The sequence below is a fragment of the Schistocerca piceifrons genome, chromosome 6 (genome assembly GCF_021461385.2).
Source record: "Schistocerca piceifrons isolate TAMUIC-IGC-003096 chromosome 6, iqSchPice1.1, whole genome shotgun sequence".
NCBI classification, from domain to species: Eukaryota; Metazoa; Arthropoda; class Insecta; order Orthoptera; family Acrididae; genus Schistocerca; species Schistocerca piceifrons.
The window spans coordinates 430,388,516-430,413,561 of record NC_060143.1 but is presented as its reverse complement, the minus strand read 5'-3'; the positions used below and the strand labels follow the sequence as shown (position 1 = coordinate 430,413,561).

The following is a 25,046-nucleotide window of genomic DNA, read 5'->3' as shown; positions in this document are numbered from 1 at the left end:
AACTGGACCACAGGTATAATAGTTGAAGATGTGAAAGGGAAGCAATAGTTGAGAAGGAAGTGAAACAAATTTTTTGTTTGCCAGTTACCAATGTTATTCAGTCTTTCCATTGACCAAGCTTTGAAAAAGACCAAAGAAAAATTTAGAAAGGTAATTTAAGTTCAGAGAGAGCAAATAAAAACTTTGAGGTTTGCTTATGACATTGTAATTCTGTCCGAGAAAGCAAAGAACTTGGATGAGCAGTTGAATGGAATGGGCACCCTCTTGAAATGAGGCTATAATATGGACCTCGCAAATAACCAAATGTAGTTGAATTATGTGGTGCTGAGTGAAGTAGATTAGGAAATGAGACACTAAAAGTAGTAGAACAGGTTTGCTATTTGGGCAGAAAAGTAACTGATGAACACCAAAGTAGAGCACAAGTGAAGAGGAAGAAAAGCATTTACAAAAACGAGATTTGTTAACACTGAACATAAATTTAAATATAAGGGAGTCTTTTTTGAAGGAAGTATTTGGAATGTATCTTGAATGGAAGTGAAATGTGATCAGTAAGTGGTTTGTTGAAGAAAAAACTAGAAGATTTTGATATGTGGCTCTACAGAAAAATGCTGAAAATTAGATGGATGGACACAATAACTAATGACACACTAAACCAAATTGGAAAAAAAGAAACTTATGGCAAAACCTAACCAAATAAAAGGATTGGTTGATAGGACGTACCTGAGGCACTAAGGAACAGTTGATTTGGTAATCAGCTGCAGTAGAGGAAGAGACTAGTGCAGGGTGGACCATCTTGGAAAGCTGCATCAAACCAGTCTTCAGACCACAACTGCAGCAACCCAAGATTACTCCACTGCCAGAAGAAAAATGCAACACCCTCAAGGACAATGACAAGAGAGGTGACAGGTAGTTCATCATTGTAGGAGTATATGATAATATATTCTGACCAAATGACACACGACTTCCAAGGTAAAGAGTGTCCAAATACTTACTTTACTTTACTTTTCCGTGTCCAGATCAAATTTTATTTTTCCAATAGTTAGCCACCGCTATGGCTTTGTCGTTGGCTTGTAGCAGGTCACTAAAACTGCAGGGCTCCGGCAGTAGTCGGCACATGAGCAGATGTGCCTCGTCTTGTACCTCTCCGCATCCGCAAAGAACGCTGTCATCGTTAGTCAGCAGTCCCCACTTGCACAGATTAGTTTTGCATCTGGGTACACCAGCCCTCAGCCTATTTAGTGTTCTCCACACTGTATAAGAAAGTTTGTTTCCAGGTGCCATTTGCTCTTTTGGTATTATCTGCAGTGCGGTTTGTTCATTCTCCCATTTACGGACTCTATTATCTTCCTGTGAACCATCAAGGATCTTGGTTCTTGCAGTAAAGCTATTTCTAGACTTAAGCCTCTGAGCCTGAGTGGCATGCCCATTCAGTGGGTGTCGAGAATCTGTTTCTTTCTTTGTTCTCTCAGTGTCTGCTGCCACCTGCCTTCTGATCTTGGATGGAGCAATTCCAGCAAGTAGGTACAAATTACCCGTTGGTGTGGGTCTGAGACAGCCTGTAACAATTCGCATTGTCTCATTTACACTTACATCAACCTGTTTCGCATGTGCAGATGCTTCCCATACTGACCAAATACTTGCATCAATACAAAGCATATCCACCTCTGGTGGCAACAAAGACATGTATTTTTGCTTGCAAATGTTCATAAAGGCACCAAATGGCATCCTGTGGTAGATTATCCCAAGGATCTTGCACCTTTTGTTGGAATTTGGCAATGCTTCTTGCAGGCTCTGAAGAATGAGTTCAATTGGTGAGATTTAAGGTGATCTTGGTGGCCAGAACAGTTGTTGTGCACCAAGAAGAGCACATTGTACCACAACAGCCATATGTGGGTGTGCATTGTCCTGCTGAAAAAGCAGATCATCTTCTCTTTGAAGAAATGACAGTAGCATGGGAATAGGATCCTGTACAGTGTACCAGACACTGGTTACTTTACTCTGCAGAAACACCAAATGTGACCATGAGTTGTATCTGATGATGTACCGCATCATGAGCCCTGGAATGGGGGCCTTTATATTATGGTGAATGCTCACTGGAACAAGCAGCCACCAGATCTATGTCATACACATGTACATCCATCACTCACATACAGATGGAACATACTCTACACTAAAGACAACAGAGTGCTATTCCACTGTCCAGTCAGCTGCTTCACAACAACAGAGTAGCCATGCTAGACAGTGTCATGGTGTCAGTGGTAACCTGGCCAGAAGCATACGCCATCTTAATCCTGCTGAAGCTGATAGTTCTCAGTGGTCCCTGATGACAGCAGGTGCAACATTGGCTTGAATTTTATTCTTTTATTATATTCGTTCAGCCACCACTGCTCACATAATGCATCCATGTTGAGTGATTCTGTTCTATGCAGACATTCAGAACCTTGTCTATAGGTACGGAAGTGTTCCACAGACTGCTGCTGAAAACAGCAACACTCCACTGGTACACTGCGCCCAACGTTCCACTGATACACTGCGCCCTACATGTGCAGCAAACTGTGATGCATCCATCCAGCTTCCCACAGTGCCACATTGTGACACCATTCAAATGGCCGAAGCTGTTCAGTGTGAAGTAACCGTCCTCCTCAGGGCAGTTTTACAGTTTGTGATGTTACCTCTTCTGCTGGCACAGAATGAGCATTACTGCGCTAATGGTCTTTGCAGATTGTTGCACATAGGGAGGGGTCAGATACATTTCCAGTATGCTTATCCTTATCAGTGCAGTTATAACTGTGAAGCTGTAAACGATTCCATTTTTGAAACCACATGAAGGAAATGTCTTGACCATAAACTAGTAAGTTTCCCCTGACCTTTCACCTTTCATAGCTAGGGTGACAAGCAGGATCACTTCAACAATCATCATTATGACTTGCTAATGGCAAGAGAGAATGGCACTCATTTCATTTCTCACCATTTGTCACACTAGTGTGAATTGATTAATTTTGGTTGGAACACCACAGTAAGAAATTCTGTAAAAAGACATCTTATGCTGTCTATTACCAGCTGTATTGGTTAATAACGTGTGACTGAAACATTTGCAAACTAATCATTGTAGTTCTTGATCAGCCCAAAGAGTTTGTCTGATCATGATGGTAACATCCTGCATAACAAAAATTAAATTTATTTTACATAACAGGATAAAAGCACAAAATTCACTATGGTAATTTGAGTAAGTGCAGCCAGAGTTGACTATAACATCTGAGCATAGCAGACAATGCCATTCTCACACGATTCTGATCATGTGCTCCATTCAGCACACTCAGGATTTTAGACCTCTATACCTGGCATAACCCATTGTTCATTAATGTCAACAATTCATTCCCAACATTGTTGGTGGGTGATTTAAACAGGGAGATGTGACATTCCCCCACCGATGATGTAGAGCAGGAAATTACTCTTGTGAAGCAGGTCTTACAATGTGAGCAATGTGTTAGGGGCAGACACGATAAAAAAGTCATGAATAAAATTGATCACACGCTTCAGTGGAATGTAATTGGGCTCAGGGCTTAGTGAAGGACTTGACAATCATAGTACAGGGAAGACCACCCTACATGTCTTCAACGCACATCTAAAAGAATGTCACCTACGTTGTGGGGTTACAGCCTCTGCAGAAATAACAGCCTTAGTGGGACGAGGTCATACATGCTATTGCCTGTCGCTGTAATGATTTTAATGTAGAGTCATGCTGTGCAAATACTCCATACATTCCTTTAATGTGCTACACAGTTCAATTACTATGCGCCCCTTAGACTGAGCAGTTGAGAGCATTGTCTCTTTGGTAACTTTAGGTCTTATGAACACAGGACAGAGCACACACACTAGTATTGCTCTAGGATTATTCTGTCACTAATCTGTAAAATTTCTTTCCTGCCCTTGCAGTTGCTGCTCAGTGGGAAGTGTTTCATGATTTGCATGTCACTTATCACTTTCCTAATGACGCAATGATCAGTTTGGGTGGTACCTAACATGATTGCTGAAAACGTTACAGTGAAAGCAAAATGGATACTGCACAGCTGACCTTCCATTTTTCAACATTGTCAGAGTATCTAGTAATGAGTAGACTGTATTACAACCATGAGCCACAAAAACACTGATGCATTTATTCCAAACTTCATGCTGCTTGTAAAGACTGCCTGTCCTTTGGTGGAATGAACAGTGGCCCTCTGCAGTCAAGGGCAGAATGTTGAGCAATGTGGTTATCCTGAAGGAAGTCATTCACAAGATGTGCATGATGGGGGCGCAAATTGTCGTCCATGAGGATGAGTGCCTTGCCAGTATGCTGCCAATATGGCTCCACTATCAGTCGGAAGATGGCTTTCACGTTTCGTACAGCCGTTACGGCGCCTTCCATGTCCACCAGTGGCGTACGATGGCCCCACGTAATGCCACCCCAAAACAGCAGGGAACCCCCACCTTGCTGCACTTGCTAGACAGTGTGTGTAAAGCATTCAGCCTGACTGGGTTGCCTCCAAACACGTCTCTGATGATTGTCTGGTTGAAGGCATATGCGACACTCATCAGTGAAGAGAACGTGATGCCAATCCTGAACGGTCCATTTGACATGTTTTTGAGCCCCTCTTTACTGTTCTGCATGGTGTTGTGGTCGCAAAGATGCAGCTCACCATGGATGTCAGGAGTGAAGTTGCGCACCATGCAGCCTATGGCGCACAGTTTGAGTCATATCACGACATCCTGTGGCTGCACATAAAGCATTATTTAATATGGTGGCATTGCTGTCAGGGTTCCTCCGAGCCATAATCCGTAGGTAGCGGTCATCTGCTGCAGTAGTTGCCCTCGGGCGGCCTGAGCTAGGCATGTCATCGACAGTTCCTGTCTCTCTGTATCCCCTCCATGTCCAAACAACATTGCTTTGGTTCATTCTGAGACACCTGGGCTCCTCCCTTGTTGAGAGGCCTTCCTGCCACTGAGTAGCAATGTCGACGCAATCGAACCGCGGTATTGACCGTCCAGACATGGTTGAACTACAGACAACATGAGCCATGTACCTCCTTCCTGGTGGAATGACTGGAACTGATCAGTTGTCAGAACCCCTCCGTCTAATAGGTGCTGCTCGTGCATGGTTGTTTACATCTATGGGTGAGGTTAATGACATCTCTGAACAGTCAAAGGGGCTGTGTCTGTGATACAATATCCACAGTCAACGTCTATCTTCCGGAGTTCTGGAAACCGGGGTGATGCAAAACTTTTTTTGATGTGTGTAGAAATTAAAATCTCCATATCAGCCAGAGGAACACACTTCTCTGGAGTGGCTGCCACTAGCTGCACCCCAGAGCTACTGGTGAAAGGGGCAGTTGAGGCTTTGGTTTTGAATACTTTGTACTGAACCAATGCCCATTCTCCATTTATGAATTGGATTTTGTGTTATATGCGGCTTGGAACACAACACCTGTTCAGGAAGAAAATCTGTTATAGATTATACCATCGCATGGCATCTCCCAGGTACAGCTCATGTCTTTCTATATAACCATTTCCACAATCCTTTGAGGGATCTGATAATAGTAACTCTCCTGAAAACGAGGCAAGAGTTGTACTTGGCCAAGTGACTATTTCACTCATTATGTAGGAAAAATCATGGTATGGGAGGTAAAGCCATGCCTTGTCTGAGTGAGGCTAAACAGTTCCCCCCTGGAGCTGACTAGATCCAATGTGCTATCCTACACAAGCAACACTTCAGTGTTATGTTTTTGGACCTTGAAGGCTTTAAATATCACTTGGAAACCCAATAACTTTGAGCATTTCTATGAATGTAACCACCTACCCATATTTCTTCGATCTTTCCTTTCGTGTATCTTCAGGTATCACATTGGCAGAGTCCCTTTAAATTGGTCCTTGAATGTTGTGTTCTAAGTATTATCATCTTTGCTGTTACTAACAGTAGCATTAGCTGCACTGTTAAGAGACTAGTGCCCTAATGCAACAGTAGTGAAAGACTAATCAGCCTACACATTAGTGTCAGCCGTTCTGTGTGTGTTTTAGTCAACTTCTTGGACTTCCGAGGGACACTGTTTTGAGTGTGTAAGAGTCAGTAAGATTACAGGTTTTTTTCTTATCATAAACTAATACACCTTATGGAAATGATAACCAGGTCCTTTACAGCACTTAGTATCCTGAAGTGCGTCAGTCAAAATTTTTGGGTCATAGGCAGAACACGTCTGCTCTAGTTTTATAACACTGTTGCAAAGTCTGGTTTGGGTGTCAGGCATATGGATCAACAAGACTTGTGCATTTGAAGACTCCTACATGAGGTCTTAATACATGTTCCAAGTGGGTACAGGACTCACCCCATGCTCATCCTCTGTTCTGAGGATGGTTAGCTCACTTTACCCAAATAGATGCAACTCCTCATGGTGCATTAGCTATAAGCATTTATTTGATGCACAGTTACCAGTATTACACCTGCTGTGGCCACTACTCTAATAAATTGCATTAGCAAATTGCCTATGAGCAACAAAACTAATTGGGGTTCACACAGAAGCATATTAAATGTCTTTTGTTGAGAAATTCACTCCACTTCCTGCCCAGGCTTTGCAGCTGGCTGTGACAACATAGTCTCGATAAAATCAACATTAATTTCAATGCCCTGGAATATGAGTAAGAACGTTCTGGTTATCTTTCATAAAACCAATTTTAAAACATCTTGTTCTAGCATAGCAGTTGTTTGCAAATTTCCATTGAAGGGTCTAGGCAATGGAAATTACTGTGATAGTGCCCTTGAGATCCAAAGTAAAAACTCATGGAATATCAAAACTTTGACACTAAACTACTATCAAAGCATTGATAGCAAAGTTACCAAATTTACTGCCTTCCAGAAAAGATGTCAGGCAGAAATTACACACAGAATTGAGATCTGGGTGAGACCCGAAGTAGAAAGCTCTGAAATATTTAGTGAGGCATAGAATTTATGTAGAAAAGACTGGTTAGTAAACCCCATTGCAAGGGTAATGTTCGGTGCAGTTGAGAAAAATGTTGTCTAGCATTGTTAAAATTTAGTCTGACAGTGAAGTTATCTAGATGTGAGTAACTTTCTTAAGTGAATTCAAATCAGTCATCAGATGGTTTTACCAGCCACTTGATTCCACCATAACAATTGTAGAGTCATTCAAAGTAAGTCCAAGCTCAGTAGTGAAGTAGTACCCCAACTACGCAGTATTAGTTGGAGACAACATTAATCTACCAAGTATGGTTTGGTAAGTGTATAGATTCATTGCAGATGGTACAGGCAGACAGTCTTCTGTTGTAGCTCTGAACACGTTTTCCGTAAAATGTATTGACAACCCACGCACAATAGAAATATTTCAGACCTTGTAGCTACAAAAAAAGCCTGAATCAGAACAGACACAAGAATCAGTGAACATGATGTCATCTCAGCGATGATGGTTACTAAAGTTAATAAATCCATCAAGAAGGCTAGTAGAATTTTTATCCTGGAAAGAGTAGGCAATGGATGGACATCATTTAGTCCCAATATGTTGGACATAATATGCACTATTAGGGCAGGAGTCTTTCATTATTAATCAAATCATCCTCAGTCCTGGATTCAAACCCTGCCACTGCTTAAATTTTGCATAAAAATAACCAGCAATGGTGGCCAAAACTTCCGGGATAAGAAGTCACCCTCACTCTGTCAGTGGTCTTGTCAAAAGAGGACAGAGGAGTGGACAGAGGTTCAAGGCATGCTCTTGCCCTCAGAGTGGGAAACTGCCCCTATAAGGCAGAGGAATCACCAATGATCAACAGCATGAGGATGCAGAAGGCAATGGAAACCACTGCATTGAAGACACACAATATGTATCCACAGAATATGTGGCCTCTAATTGGAAAAGTGTTGTGATGATCTCTCCATTGGCAAAAGATACCAGAATAGTTCCCCATGGGAAACTAGAAAATCTGAAAAGAGAAATGCTGAGGCACAATCCAGGTATAGTGGAAGTCAGTTAAGTGAAATGGAAAGAGGAAAAGAATTTCTGCTCGGATGAGTACAGAGTAATACCTACAGCAGCAGGAAATGGTATAATGGGAGTAGGATTTGTTATGAATGGGAAGTTAGGGCAGAGTGAGTTACTGTGGACAGTTCAGTGATAGGGTTGTGCTCATCAGAATCAACAGCAAACCAATGACGACAATGATAATTCAGGAATACATGCTGAAGTTGCAAGCCGAAGATGAAGAGGTAGCGAAAATGTATGAGAATATTGAGCAGGTAATTCAGTACATAAAGGGATATGAAAATATAACAGTCATGGGGAATTGTAATGCAGTTAAGGGGAAGGAGAAGAAGAAAGGTTATGGGAGAATATGGGAAAATCAGGTGATGCTGTAGGAATTAGATTAGGAAATGAGACACTTAAAGCAATAAATTAATTTTGCTATTTGGGGAGCAAAATAACTGACAATGGTCGATGTAGAGAGGATATAAAACGTAGACTGTATGGAAGTGAAACATGGACAATAAATAGCTTAGAAAGAAGAGAATAGAAGCTTTCGAAATGTGGTGCTACAGAAGAATGTTGAAGATTAGATGGGTAGATCACATAACTAATGAGGAGGTATTGAATAGAATTTGAGAGAAGAGCAATTTGTGGCACACCGTGACTAGAAGAAGGGATCAGTTGGTAGGACATGTTCTGAGGTGTCAAGGGATCATGAATTTAGTATTGGAGGGCAGCGTGGAGGGTAAAAATCATAAAGGGAGACCAAGAGATGAATACACTAAGCAGGAAGAAAATCTGAGAATATGTGTTTGGAGTGCAGCATTGTATGGTATTGAAACATGGACCGTGGGAAAACTAGAAGAGTCGGAGTATTTGAGATGTGGTTCTACAGAAGAATGTTGAAAATTGGGTGGACTGATAAGGTAAGGAATGAGGAGGTTCTCCAGAGAATTGGTGAGGAAGTGAATATATGGACATATGTTAAGACATCAAGAATAACTTCCATGGTGCTAGATGGTGCTGTAGAGGATAAAAACTGTAGAGGAAGACAGATTGGAATTCATCCAGCAGATAATTGGAGACGTAGGTTGCAAGTGCAACTCTGGGCTGAAGAGGTTGGGGCAAGAGAGGAATTCAGGGCAGACGTAAAGGAATTACGGGTAAAGTTTAAACTAATTCTAAATGGTGCTGTGGAGAAGTGTGTGCTGAGTAAGTGGATTGAGGACAGAAAAGACCCACCAAGGTTTAATAACAAAATTCGGAAAATATTAAGGAAGCAGACACTGGTGTGTTCTCAGTTCAAAAAGGAATGCAGAAATTTCAACAGGCAAAAGTTTGCAGTTTGTGTGCCTGTAAAAAGATTGATGTGGGAAACATACTACTACTTCCACTATATCATCTTAATCAATGATCTTGCCAAGAACCCAAGAAAATTCTGGTCCTATGTAAAATCACTAAATGCACCACAGGTTTATATCCAGTCACTCATTGATTAGTCTAGTGTATCAGTAGAAGACCAGTCTAGTGTAACAGTAGAAGACAGCAAAAGGGAAGTTAAAGTTTTAAATTTCACATTAAAAAAGTCTTTCATGCTGTATAATCATGCAGACATACCACTGTTTGACCATCCCATACAGAGGACATAGAAATAGGCATCTGTGACATTGAGAAGCAATTGAAAGAAGTCTCAGTTTTACAGAGAGTACTGTACAACATTGACTCCATACCTACCTTGAACTTATCATGGATCTCTCTCCTAGTTCCAAGTGACTGGGAAAAAGTGCAGGTGACTCATTTATATAAGAGTGGTATGAGAATGGACCTGCAAAAATACAGACCAGCATGCAGTTGTGTTCAGTGAGTTAGTGTTTATGTAGCAACTTACACTTTTCATTTTGTGATTTTGAATCACCCTCAGCGCCATCTAAGAGACATTAGAGATACTTTCTGTTTTCTTCCATATGCTTCTATGTTTACTGTAGTTTTAGTAGTGTCGTTTTACACCAACTGAAATTCCACAGTCAAGTAGTTGAACATTGAGAGAGCCAGTTTGTATTCTCACTTCATTGTCTCCTTGTGTGCTATGCAGTTGTGTTCAGTGAGTTGGCAGCTTGGGCTTTTCCCCTCAGAAGAATCACAGTCGGGTAATTTTCCCCTTTGCCTCTTTGCACTTTTACAGTTACTCCTCCCCACTGCTTTGTTTGTAATTTTGAGATTTTATTCAGTTTTTTACACAGCACAATATGGATGGGAACTGTACTTGTTTTGAGCATACAAGGAAAATTGACCACTGTGTGTAAACAACTGGGAGCTGCAATGGCAACTGACGAAAGGCTTCTGGCTGTTGCAAAAAAACAGCGGCACTATCAGAGCACTGGTGAGGAGACCTGCAACAGCCTTGGAGCTGTTGGAATCATCTGGTGACGTGGTTGGTACTGCGTCTTCCAATACACAATATCTGACCCATTCATCATCACTGGAGAGTGAGTGGCAGGCAGTGGTGGGTTCGCATATTACTGGACGGTGAAAGAGGGAATGGGCCACACAGCTAGCTTTCTTACATCTTAGCAACTTGGACGAGCAGCTATCCAGTGATGATACTACTTCTTAGTTAGCATGGGATGCCTCCCCTGATGGGCCAGTGACCGAATTTCCTGCCTAGTCTGGAAAAGTGCAGAGGGTGGGTATGCTAGTCAATGGAGCCCCTCAGGAAAATAACATGCAGGGCATGAAAGAATTGTGATGTGCACTCAGTAAATTTGCCAGGGGGCGGAGGGAGGGGGTGGCAGCCCCATCCATGACATGGAGGAGGCTTTCTGCTAACCGCTATTGAATATGCTGGGTGCAACTGGCTGCAAATAGTGGCACATACAAGATGTGACAATAAAGTAATGAGACGTGTTAAAAAAAATGTTGCTTACTGTTTTAGTCAAGTTTAGTGTTGTCTCCTTCAAAGTAGTTCCCTTCTGAGTCCACACATTTTTTCCAGCGCTTCTGCCATTGATTGTAACATTTCTGGAACTCTTCTTCTGTAATATCCTCAAAGACCCTTGTCACAGCTTTTTGGACACCTTGTGTTGTTTGAAAATGAAAATGGTGTCCCTTGACTCTTGGAAATAGAAAAAAGTCGCACGGAGTGATGTCTGTTGAATAAGGTGGCTGTGGTAGTACTGAAATTTGTTTTGAGGTTAAAAATTGCTGTACTGACAGAGCAGTACGGGATGGCGCATTATCATGATGCAGAATCCAGTTATCAGCAATGTTGGCACAGACACGAAGAACTCTTTTACGAAGCCTTTCTAAAATTTCTTTGTAGTAATATTGGTTAACTGTTTGCCCAGGAGGCACCCACTCTTTATGAACAATTCCCTTGGAATCAAAGAAGTGCACAAGCATGCACTTCACTTTTGACTTTGACATGCAAGGGGTTTTCTTTTTTTTTTTTTTTTTTTCCCAGGGTGGTCGCTTTGAGCACCATTCTGAACTTTGGCATTTTGTCTCTGGAACACACTGAAAAAACCAACTTTGACCACCTGTGATAACACGGCTAAACAATTCTGGATTGATTTCTGTTTTCTCTAACAGATCGGCTGCCACATTTTTTCGTGTTTCTTGCTGTTGTGGTGTGAGATTTTTGGAGAACATTTTTGCCCAAATCTTTCTCATACCAAGATCTTCAGTTATTATTAGATGAACCATTTCTTGATTGATGTTCAGTCCTTCTGCAATGATTTTCATGGATAATCTTCGATCACATCATACAAGTTCACGCACCCTGGCCAAGTTGACATCCGTCCGTGAGGTTGATGGTCGTCCACTGCGATCTTCATCTTCAACATTTGTTCTGCCTTCACTAAACATTTTATGCCAACGAAAAACTTGAGCTCTTGACATAACCTCCTCTCCAAAAGCCTTCTGAAGCTTACCGTAAGTTGTCGTCGCGTTTTCACCCAATTTAACGCAAAAAGAAATAGCATACTGTTGTGCAATATTATGCGGTTCCATTTCTGTGACGAGAGACACAAACAAGTGTTAACTTATTACAGCCCAACTCACGACTGAGCAGTTGCATCGAAGTGCCACTTGGACTAGAAGCAGCTTATAGACCAAGGTCAAAGATATTGTGCCTACACAAGCCTGCAGGGTTGCCATATCTTGCAAAGAAAATCAGTCTCATTACTTTATTGTTGCACCTTGTATTGACACTAATGACACCAGCTGCCTGGGTTCTTAGGCCATCCTCAGTTCATTTTGCCAGATGGCTGTCTTGGTGAAGGCAACTAGCATTGCATATGGGGTGCATGCTAAGCTGACTATGTAGAATCATACCCAGGATTGATCATGGTCCTCTGGTTTTGAGCAGAGTGAAAGGTCTAAACCAGAGCCTCAGATGACTCTGCAGTGGTATTGAATGTGAATTTCTTGACCTCCGCTATCGAGTGGAGAGTTGAAGGGCTCCACTTAATATAGGTTAGGCATGCACTACATAGAAAGAATGCTTGTTCACATAGATCAGGTACAGAAAAAGTTAATATTATGCAAACTGCAGGAGCATACCAGGAAAGGTCCCAGAATTATTGGGTTTGTGCCCAAGTTAGCAATGTTTTTCCATAATTTCAAAAAACACAACAGTGTCACATAACAGAGACTTCAGTCATCAATAATATATTCTCTTTCACTATTTACAACAGTCTGCCAATGCTGAGATAACTTTCTGATTCCGCGACTGTAAAAATAACATGGTTTTGAGGTAAAGAACTCGTCGAGCCATGTTCAGAGTGCATTTTCATCCAGAAAGGAAGTTCCTTGAAGCGTTTTTGTTAGAGTGTGGAAAAGATGAAAATCTGAGGGTGCAAGATCAGGTGAATAAGGTGGGTACAGCACGACTTCTTACCCCATTTCCTATATAGTGTTTTTTGTCAGTCTAGCAGAATGCAAGCAGGCATTATTGTGGAATAGCATCACTTCATGCAGTCTTCCTGGGAATTTTTCTTGGGTTTCGTTTGCAAGATGTCTCAATTATTGATAGTAAATGTCAGCAGTGATGGTTACACCTCGGGAAAGCAATTCACAATACACCACACCATCGCTGTTCCACCAGATGCATAACATTATCGTTTGTGGATGCATGCAAGTATTTGTATGGGGAGTTACTGCTTTGTTTGGCCTCAACCATTCTTGTCTTTCCCATATGTTAGCATAAAGACACCATTTCTCATCACCAGTAATGATACAGCATAGGAATGATTGGGGTTGTTCACAAGCCAGTTGATTATGAGCAAGCAGAGCTGGACCAGCTGATTTTTGTGTATCATTGTGGATTACTGTGTTTAAATGATCTTCATCAGACTTAAAAAGTCTTCGTGTATGTGGAGAGTCACCAATGTCAAAATGATCCTCCTTAAAATGAGAAAACCGTTTTATTGTCAAGCTCTATCCAATGACACTATCCCCATACAGGGTGCAAATGTTTCTGGCTGCTTCTGCCACTGTCACCCCTCCATTGAACTCAGATGCAAGAGTATGTCAGAAATGATCAGATTTTTCTACTGGGCACTCCATTTTTTAGCGTCCGCGGCCCCACTCACTTTCTCCAAGTGACAAGATGAAAATATGTGACCTCAGATAGCAACAGTGAACAACAAATAAAAATGACAATCAATAAATAAATCGATAGCAACTGAAATGCCAAGATGCAAAGCAAAAATGCTACAAACTTAGGCATCAACCTACTAATATCACTAATTGAAGATTATATAGTGGTAAGACAGAGATTTAGGAACCAGGTTTTAAATTGTAAGACATTTCCAGGGGCAGATGTGGACTCTGGCCACAATCTATTGGTTATGAACTGTAGATTAAAACTGAAAAAACTACAAAAAGCTGGGAATTTAAGCAGATGGGACCTGGATAAACTGACTGAATCAGAGGCTGTACAGAGCTTCAGGGAGAGCATAAGGAAACAATTGACAGGAATGAGGAAAAGAAATACAGTAGAAGAAGAATGGGTAGCTTTGAGGGATGAAGTAGTGAAGGCAGCAGAGGATCAAGTAGGTAAAAAGACAAGGGCTAGTAGAAATTCTTGGTTAATAGAAGAAATATTGAATTTAATTGATGAAAGGAGAAAATATAAAAATGCAGTAAATGAAGCAGGCAAAAAGGAATACAAATGTATCAAAAATGAGACCGACAGGAAGTGCAAAACAGCTAAGCAGGGATGGCTAGAGGTCAAGTGTAAGGATGTAGAGGCATATATCACTAGGGGGTAAGATAGATACTACCTACAGGAAAATGAGAGAGACCTTTGGAGAAAAGAGAACCACTTGTATGAATATCAAGAGCTCAGATGGAAACCCAGTTCTAAGCAAGGAAGGGAAAGCAGAAAGGTGGAAGGAGTATATAGAAGGTCTATACAAGGGCGATGTACTTGAGGACAATATTATGGAAATCGAAGAGGATGTAGATGAAGATGAAATGGGAGATATGATACTGTGTGAAGAGTTTGACAGAGCACTGAAAGACCTGAGTCGAAACAAGGCCCCGGGAGAAGACAACATTCCATTAGAACTACTGACAGCCTTGGGAGAGCCAGTCCTGACAAAACTCTACCATCTGGTGAGCAAGATATATGAGACAGGCGAAATACCCTCAGACTTCAAGAAGAATATAATAATTCCAATCCCAAATAAAGCAGGTGTTGACAGATGTGAAAATTACTGAACTATCAGTTTAATAAGTCACGGCTGCAAAATACTAACACGAATTCTTTACAGACGAATGGAAAAAATTGTAGAAGCCGACCTGAGGGAAGATCAATTTGGATTCTGTAGAAATACTGGAACACGTAAGGCAATACTGACCCTACGACTTATCTTAGAAGAAAGAGTAAGGAAAGCAAACCTACGTTTCTAGCATTTGTAGACTTAGAGAAAGCTTTTGACAATGTTGACTGGAATACTCTCTTTCAAATTCTAAAGGTGGCAGTGGTAAAATACAGGGAGTGAAAGGCTATTTACAATTTGTACAGAAAGCAGATGGCAGTTATAAGAGTCGAGGGACATGAAAGGGAAAGGGAGTGAGACAGGGTTGTAGCCTCTCCCCAGTGTTATTCAATCTGTACATTGAGCAAGCAGTAAAGGAAACAAAAGAAAAATTCGGAGTAGGTATTAAAATCCATGGAGAAGAAATAAAAACTTTGAGGTTCGCCGATGACATTGTAATTCTGTCAGAGACAGCAAAGGACTTGGAAGAGCAGTTGCGCAGAATGGACAGTGTCTTGAAAGGAGAATATAAGATGAAAATCAACAAAAGCAAAAAGATGATTTTGGAATGTAGTCAAATTAAGTCGGGTGACGCTGAGGGAATTAGATTAGAAAATGAGACACTTAAAGTAGTAAAGGAGTTTTACTATTTGGGGAGCAAAATGACTGGTGATGGTCAAAGTAGAGAGGATATAAAATGTAGACTGTCAATGCCAAGGAAAGCGTTTCTGAAGAAGAGAAATTTGCTAACATCAAGTATTGATTTAAATGTCAGGAAGTCATTTCTGAAAGTATTCGTATGGAGTGTAGCCATGTATGGAAGTGAAACATGGACGATAAATAGTTTGGACAAGAAGAGAATAGAAGCTTTCGAAATGTGGTGCTACAGAAGAATGCTGAAGATTAGATGGGTAGATCAGATAACTAATGAGGAGGTATTGAATAGTATTGGGGAGAACAGGAGTTTGTGGCACAACTTGACTAGAAGAAGGGATCAGTTGGTAGAACATGTTCTGAGGCATCAAGGGATCACGAATTTAGTATTGGAGGGCAGCGTGGAGGGTACAAATCGTAGAGGGAGACCAAGACATGAATACATTAAGCAGATTCAGAAGGATGTAGGTTGCAGTAGGTACTGGGAGATGAAGCTTGCAGAGGATAGAGTAGCATGGAGAGGTGCATCAAACCAGTCTCAGGACTGAAGACCACAACAACAACAAATGCTCAGATAATATTAAGAACAGAAATTTGGTTGAAAACCAGAAAAGAACAGCAATGAAATCCTATTTTCAGATTGGAATATTTATTGTAAGGATATTTTAGTCACCATTGATCGTGGCGTATTTATTGCAGCAAATAATTTGATAATATCTAGCAAGATTATCACAGATTCTAACTGTGAATTAATCTGGGTGAAGATAAACATCAAAGGTCGGTCAAAATGGTATTTGGATGCTTTTATAGATCTCTTAGATCAGGAGCTGTAGTAGTAGAGGTCTTCAGAGAGAATTTGCAGAATATTATTAGTAATTTTCTGGATCCTGCCATTCTAATAGGGGGCTACATCAACTTGCCATTTATAGCTTGGGACAGTCATGCTATCAGAACTGGTGCCAGAGACAGGGATTCATGTGACATTATTGTAGATGCCTTGTCTGATAATTTCTTCACGACCATAATGAAAGAACCAACTTGTGAACATAACGTCTTAGACCTCTTTGCAACAAACAGAAAGAAATGTGAAGAAAAGTAGGAGAATATTTTTGCTTAGCAAGAGTGACAAGATACAATATGCAGAGTAACTGAATAGTCAGCATCAAATATTCAGTGCTGAGAGCCACGATGTGGAATGCAAATGAGAAAAACTCAAAAGCACTGTGCAATATGCTGTAGACAAGTACGTTCCCAGCAAGATTTTACAGGGTGGGAAAGATCCACCATGGTTTAATAGCAGTGTTAGAAAACTGCTACGTAAACAAAGAGAACTTCATCACAGATTCAAGATAAGTGAAAACCTAGGTGGCAAACAAAAGCTGAATGATGGAAAAGTTAACACAAGGGGAGCAATGAGAGAAGCATTCAGTTATTTTGAAAGTAAAATTTTGCTAACCAATCTGAGTAAAACTGTAAGAGATTTTCATCTTACATAAAATCAGTAAGCGATTCTATTCATTCAGTGACCTTACTGGCTCCAAAGTGGAAGATAACATAGAGAACTCCAAAATCTTGAATTTAGTCTTCTGAGATTGTTTCACCATGGAAGATCATAACAATAACCTGGTCCCTCTTTTCAGTCATCATGAAATGTCGAAGTATAAGATTTTGAGATAACTGATAATGGAACAGAAAAGCAACTACAATTGCTTAATTATAGGAACACATCAGGAGATACCTATAAGATCCCACTAAGATTACACTGAAGAACTTGCTCTCTTTGTATCAGCAGTTTATCATGAGTCACTGGAACAGTGAAGGGTACCTAGCAACTGGGGGGGGGGGGGGGGGGGAAGCATAGGTCATTCCCATTTTCAAGAAGGGTTGAAGGAGAGATGCACTTAATTGTACGCCAATATCGTTGATCTTGATCTGTTGTAAAATTATGGAATATGTTTATATTCGAGAATTATGGAGGACAAAACTCTCCTCTATAAAAATCAACATGGGTTCTGCAAACAGAGATCTTGTGAAACTCAGCTCACTGTTCCTCCATGAGATCCACAGTGCTGTAGCCAAGGGCACTCAGGCTGATACCATGTTTCCTGACTTCAGGAAGGCATTTTCCGCTGTCTTGCTCTGCCATTTAGTGAAAAAAAGGGCTTACTGAGTATTGAACCAGATTTGCGACTGGATTCAAGACTGACTTATACATAGAACTCAACAATTCAATGTTAACAGAACAAAATTGACTGATGAAAAGATAATTTGCAGAGTACCCCCAGGATGTGTAATAGTGTCATTACTCTTTACAATGTACATAAATGATCTAGCAGAAAGTGTTGGAAGCTCCTCCAGTTTGTTCACAGGTTATGTGGCTGTCTGTAAGAAAAAGTAGCAATGTCAGAAGACCGTATCAATTTGCAGAACAACTTGCAGATGATTGATGAATGGTGCAGGGTCTGGCAGTTGACCCTGAACGTAAATAAATGTAATATATTGTGCATGCCGAGGAAAAGAAATGCACTACTGTACAGCTACACTATTGATGACTGACTGCTGGAAACAGTACGTACCATATAATATCTAGGAGTAACTATCAAGAGTGACCTCAAGTGTAAAGATCACATCAAACAAGTAGCAGGTAAAGCAGATTCCAGGCTGAGAGTCATAGGAAGAATCTTAAGTAAATGTAACTCAAGTGGCTTACAACGCTCTTGTTCGACTAATTCTTGAGTATTGTTCATCAGTATGGGTTCCTTATCAGATAGGGCTGATAAAAGAGAGAGAAAGAGAGAAGATACAATGAAGGGCAGCATGTTTCATCTGGGGTCATTTAGTCAACACAAGAGTGTTACAGAGATGCTTAACAAACTATGAGAGAGAAGTTGTGCAGCATGGAGAGGTTTAATATTGAAGTTTTGGGAGAGCACTTTCCGGGAGAGTCAGACAACAATTTATTCCTCTCACATACATCTCACAAAATGACCACAGTGAGAAAATTCGAGAAATTTGAGCTGTTGCTTAGTCTTACTGACAATCATTCTTCCCACACACTATTCGCAAGTGAAACAAGGAAGGGGGAATCTACTAGTGGCACAAGAAGTACCCTCTGCCACATATCATTAGGTAGCTTGCAGAATGTGATGTAGATGTGGATTAACATTGGTTTTCTGCAAAATTCTTGAGCATACTGTGAGTTTGAATATAATAATTTTCCTTAGCAGCTTTGAATATAATAATTTTCCTTAGCAGAAAAGCTGCTGTCCATAAATCAGCATGAATTAAGAAAGCATCACTCAGGCAAAACTCAGCTTGCCCTTTTCTCACACAATTTCCTGTGAATCATGGGGAGTGGCTGCCCCTAGATTCCATATTCCCATATGTCCAGAAAGCATTTGACACAGTGTCCCACTGCAGACTGTTAATAAAGGTCTGAGCATATAGAATATGTATCCAGATATGTGAATGACTTGAAGACTTCTTAAGTAACAGAACAGAGTACATTGTCCTGGATGGCGAGTGTTCGTTAAAACAGGGATATCACCAGGAGTGCTTGAGGGAAGTGTGATAGGACCACTATTGTACTCTATATACATCAGTGATCTGATTGATACAGTGAGCAGCAATCTGCAGCTGTTTGCTGATGGTGGAGTAGTGTATGAGAAAGTGTTGTCATTGAGTGAAAGAATTTCTACTTGGTGTGCTGAGTAGCATCTTGCTCTAAATGTACAAGATTTGTAAGTTAATACAAATGAGTAGGAAAAACATATCTAAGCTTAAGATTACAACACAATTGGAAACTGAACGAGAGGGTAACGTCAGTAGTAGGAAAGATGAATGATCGGCCTTGCTTTATTGGGGAAATTTTAGGGAAGAGTACTACCTCATCTGTAAGGAGTCTATACACAGAACACTAGCACAACCCATTCTTGAGTACTGCGCAAGTGTTTGTATCCACACCAGTTTGGATTAAGGGAAGACATCAAAACAGTTGAGAGGTATGCTTCTGGATTTGTTTCTGATAGGTCCGATTAACACAAATATATTATAGGGATACTTTGTTAACTCATACGGAGGCAGAGGGACAGTAATTTTTCCTCCACTTCATTTGCAAGTGGAACCAGAAAAGGAATCACTAGTAGTGGTACCATATACCCTCTGCCATTTACCATGTGGTGGCTTGTAGAGTATGTCTGTAGGTGTAGATGAGATATGATTTCTAAATTAGTTTACTGTCTATGAGATGAAGTACATGAAATGTGAAGGGCATTGGTACAAATGAAAAAAGTTCTAGTTACACACATTCTCATCTGCTCCAGTTCCCTGTTCAAGTGGTTGCTTCACTCAATATTCAAGAAAACGGGGTACGTGGGGTTCTGTACTGAGCAATCCTTCTGTTTCTGAGGGCCATCAATGGTCTAGTGGCAGCTGTGGGATCTTTGGTATCGGCCTTCTTACATGCTGACTACTTTTGCCTGTACTATTGCTACTCTAGTATAGGTGTTGCTGAGCATCGTCTACAGGTCCTCATACAAGCAGTCAGGGGCTCTCACTCTTGGCTTTCAGTTTTCAACTGCCAATACTCGTATTATGCATTTCTGTACCATCATACTGCCCACCCATACCCAGAGTTTTACCTAGATGATCAGTTACTTCTTGAAGTTGAGATGCACCACTTTTTGGGACTGGTCTTCAATTCCTGGCTTATATGGCTTTTCCACCTCCGCCAACTTAAGCGAAAGTGCTGGCAACACCTCAATACACTTCGCTGCCTCGGTGACAACACTAGCTGGAGTACATATCCCTCTACACTTTTGTAGCTCTACAAAGCCCTGATTTTGTCCCATCCTGATTATAGGAGTCTTGCGTATAGTTCACCATCGCCCTCAGCATTGCATATACTGGACCCCATTCATCATTGTGGGGATCCAACTTGCAACAGGAACCTTCTGAACTAGCCTTGTAAACAGCCTACTAGTCGAGGCTGGCGACCTCCATTGCCTATCAGGCACGAACAACACCTGCTGAGCTACACTGTATGCATTCGTAGCTTTCCTGAACATCCCAACTACTGTGTCCTTTTCCCTGGAAGGGAGCTCCACCTCCCACAACAGCGACACACAACTAGGTTTACAATTGCTGCACACCTGCATGGTCTCTGTTTGGAGCTGCAACTTCCTCCACTGTCGCCTCTGGTGGGCGAGACATCACGTCTGCCCCCATGACTTGTGTCCCAACCTCGGATTTGTCTCAGAAGTCTCCTTTGGTCCGAAAGATTCCACCGACCCCACAAGTTCTGCCACCTGTTCTTGGCTGCCCTCGAGATGTATCCAGTTTTGAAAATAGTATTCACCAGTGGCTCAACAGTCAATGGACACCACACATGCATGGTGCAGTGAACTCCACTCTCCCAGAGAGTGTATTCACTGCTGAATTGATGGCCAGTAAACTAACACTTTACCATGTTCGTTCTTGCACTGGCAAGAGTATCCTAATTTGTAGCAATCGCCTGAGCAGCCTCCAGGCTATAGAACAGTGCTAGGCGACTCACCCACTGGTTGCGGCTATCCAGGATCTTCTCTCTGATCTCCATCAAGCTGATGGCCAGTTATTATCATCTGGACCCCTGGTAATGCTGGGATTGCAGGAAATGAATGAGCTGACCAGTTGGCCAAGCTGGTCACCGATTCTGGAAATGGGGCTCTCGGTACCAGACCTTTGGTCATTTTTATGCCACAGATAGCATGAAGTCTGGAAATCAGAATGGTCTGTCCTGATCTCCCCAAACAAATTGAGAACAATGAAGGAGACCATGACCATGTGACAGTCTTCCCTGCGTGCTTCTCACAGGGAATCCTCCATCCGCTGTTGACTCAACATTGGCTGACGCATGGCCCCATTTTCCAACGTGAGGATCCCCCTCACTGCCCTAATTTGGCTCCTCCGAGGTGGCATCTAAATCTTCCTGACATGCTCCCTCTGGTGCTAGCCAAAGCAGCTGATCTGGTGCTAAGTTTTTGCCTGCAAAGGTGCATTGTATTCACCCTTGTAAGGTACGGCTTTTTGGTCTTATCGCCTGAGGGGTTGGGGGATGGTGGAGCACCTTTCTCCTCCTTCGGCCCCAGAGGCCCCTTGTCAGACTGCTTGGTGTCCAAGCCTGGCTTTTATCCTTTCCACCTTTTTATTCTCTTTATTTTCATATCTTGATTTTTAATGCTCTGTCTTGACTGATCTTTTGATGACTTGTCTGTGTTGTCTTTTTTTCTGGCTTTTATTCTGTTTCTTTTTATTGTGTTAGTTACACTTGGCTTTCCAAGATTTGCCTTTCCTTCCTTCCTTCCTTTGGTGACCACCCCTAGTTTGCCACGTAACAGATGAAGGGATTGATGATCTTGCAATTTAGTCCCTTTCACTCCAGACCAGCCAACCAACCAACATACGTACCAATCGAGTCCTGCTATGAAAAGAAATGCCACCTCAGACTATCACTCCTGGATGTTAGGCTGTACGGCGGGCAACAGTCAGGGTGGTATCCCACCACTCTCTGGAGCATCCCCAGACACGTCTACAGCCTGGAATCTCATTGACTGGGGTAGAATTATCTTCAGTGATAAGTCCCACTTCGAGCTGAGCCTCGATCACTAGTGTCTGGAGACACTCCAGACAGTGGTGCGATACCAACCGGACTGTCGCGCACCTCATGGCCTGATAACCAGAACTGAAGGGCTGGGTTGCCATGTCTTTGGTTGTTATCCACGGCACCTTTAACAGTGCAGTGGTACATCGGTGATATTCTATGGACCAATTTGTAGTCCTTCATGGTGAACCATCCTGGACTTACATTTCAGTAAGATAAGTCCCGCCAACACATGGCAAGGGTTTATGGTGCTTGTCTTTGTGCCTGCCAAACCCTATGTTGTCCAACAAGGTCACTGTATCTCTCTCCAGTTGAGAATGTGTGGGGCATTATGAGCAGGGGCCTCAACCAGCTTGGGATTTGGACAATCTAACGCACTAATTGGACAGAATTTGTAACAATATCCCTCTGGAGGACACCCAACAACTCTTATTAGTCAGTGCCAAGCTGAATTACTGCTTGCTTAAGGGGCAGAGGAGGACCAACATATTATTGACTTGCTCAATTTGTGAAACTCTTTCTCTTGAATAAAGCATTCAATTTTTCTGAAGTTGTAATGATTTGTTTGCCTGTGCAAGTAAATCACATCTACTGACTTCTGATTTCCACCCCATACAGATAATTCCTGTGTGGTGTGTCATATGCAGTTGCCCCCCCCCCCCCCCCCCCTATTCTTCTTTTCTTGGAGTATATATTGTGCTGTAAATCAGATGGTAAAGGAATTCAGGAGAACAAACAGGTGGCTACAGCAGTGATCAGTGTGCTGCCTACAGTGGTATGGCATAAAGTCCCTGTAAGTGCAGTGACAACCTCACTGCTGAGATAAGGGGTCAAAAATCAGTTGGAGAAAGGGATAATAAGGTGCTGTCATTGCTGTTCTTCATGTTGTAAAGGCAAAATGAAGTCATCCTACTTACTTCTGGATTTAGCTTTGGCCTTTGCTTCAGGGATACATTATTTAATGATATGTTCTGTGTGTGGAGCTTATGACGTACATATTGCAGCATGTTATGTTTCATTATGAGTGTGTTATTCAAGTTTATGGCTGCACCAGGTATACCACTGGATCGGCCCTCTTCTTTTCAGTGATGTGAATGTAATATCTTGTCAGAGGCTCTGTGTTATCTGATCTGCCTAAATTGTTGGCTACAAGATTTTACTTTGTTCCCTTGTTGGTGGAAGAGATTAGGGAATCATTTGAGGTACTAACAATCACACTGTCAAATACCTAAGCTCTCTAATAATATTAATTATCAAAATTACACTAACTTCCTTTTTCATTCTGTCCTGTCTTTCATCTTCTTCTTGCCATTCTCTCTGTGCTTTTACAATGCGTTCAAACTCTCTCTTCTCTCTGGCTATTTCAAGTGCTATAGTTCTCCTCCTGTCAAGCATTTGTTCTGCCCGTGCTTTCTTCAGATCATCCTCCTCTTTAGCTTTCCTACGAGCTGCTTCTAATTCCTTTCTGCGCCATTCTCGTTCGACCTATGGAGAAAAAGCAGTGGCCGTATTATGTTCAATATATAGCGCAACAATGAGAAAATTGTTTGAGATTATGTACAGTCTTAGACATAAAAACTGACCGCCGGCCGGCCGCCACAGAGACTAAATCCGAGTCGTTCACTTAAGCTGGCCAATAAAACTGACCGCCCCTGACAACTCTTAAGTCCGGCCATCTGCACAATTTGGCAACACTGTAAGATGCGGAAGTGTTAGGAGGAAGTGTTGTCTACTTCCTAGTTCAGATGGATGGAGTGAGCCTGTGGTCTTGTGGTAATCGTCATGCATTCTAAACTTAGAGTCGCATGTTCGCGTCCAACTGATTTTTTTTAACACATTTCGGTCTAAAGTTATGAGTCTGATTGAACATCGAAGACAATTCGCTTAACATTCTACCCACCCGCAATAACAAGTACTACAGAAACAATTCCACAGGACAGCTCGTGGCTGCGTCGCGATCATAATAGCTTACGCTCGAGCGTTTCCTCGCGCTGCAGCGGCTACCGGCCAGACGCCACCCGCCGCCTGAAATCCGGCGCCGCCCATGTGAAGGCAGCGCCACGCTGTCAGTGTATGTATCAATGCCATTTTCGAATTTGAAGTTCTAGTTACCATCTTGCAATTAAGCATTGGATTTTGCATACTTGAAAATCATGAACTACAGTTAAGCATTGTAAAATTGAGTCGCAAGTGGAAAAAGGTGTAACATCTGCAACACAACATTTACTTTTGGTATAACAGAGGGGAGAATGTAGAGGAGGCAGCTAGAAACATTTGAACTGTGCGTGGAGCGAGTGCTTTTGGGAAAAATACGCCAGAAAGAGATATTCTTGTTTCAACAAAGATCGTTCTGGCATGAATGATTTTCCACATTAATGAAGTCTCAACTACTGATATATGTGACATTTTACCATCATGTGACATTTGCATTCAACAGGCAAAGTTCAGAAGTCTGGTGTAGGAGTACTGCATGCTCTAATTCGAAACAACAAAAATCAACAGAGTGACTATTATTGAACGTCATCAGGCCGCTCATTGAGCATTCCTTTGCTGTACTGTTACTGGTGACGTGTTGTGATGCCTTTATCGTTAACTTCCAAAGAAGAAATGAAAGGCTAAGCCCCACCAAAAGACGTAGACTAGAGCAAAGAGAAGTGTGAATATAATATTTTACGTTTGATACACTCCTGGAAATTGAAATAAGAACACCGTGAATTCATTGTCTCAGGAAGGGGAAACTTTATTGACACATTCCTGGGGTCAGATACATCACATGATCACACTGACAGAACCACAGGCACATAGACACAGGCAACAGAGCATGCACAATGTCGGCATTAGTACAGTGTATATCCACTTTTCGCAGCAATGCAGGCTGCTATTCTCCCATGGAGACGATCGTAGAGATGCTGGATGTAGTCCTGTGGAACGGCTTGCCATGCCATTTCCACCTGGCGCCTCAGTTGGACCAGCGTTCGTGCT

At 41.8% G+C, this 25,046-nt stretch overlaps 2 protein-coding genes across 2 annotated transcripts in view; one reads left to right on the top strand and one right to left on the bottom strand.

Annotated features, from left to right (window-relative positions):
• The window catches only part of LOC124803364 (cilia- and flagella-associated protein 45-like), a 162,194-nt gene that overhangs the window by 2,171 nt on the left and 134,977 nt on the right, over positions 1-25,046 (bottom strand). The window contains exon 7 of the mRNA XM_047264550.1: positions 23,334-23,549. Within this exon, the coding sequence (XP_047120506.1) occupies positions 23,334-23,549 (216 nt within the window). The remainder of the gene's footprint in view (positions 1-23,333; positions 23,550-25,046) is intronic.
• Positions 1-25,046, top strand: part of LOC124802616 (cyclin-H) — an 84,583-nt gene that overhangs the window by 3,634 nt on the left and 55,903 nt on the right. The gene's annotated exons all lie outside the window — the stretch shown is intronic.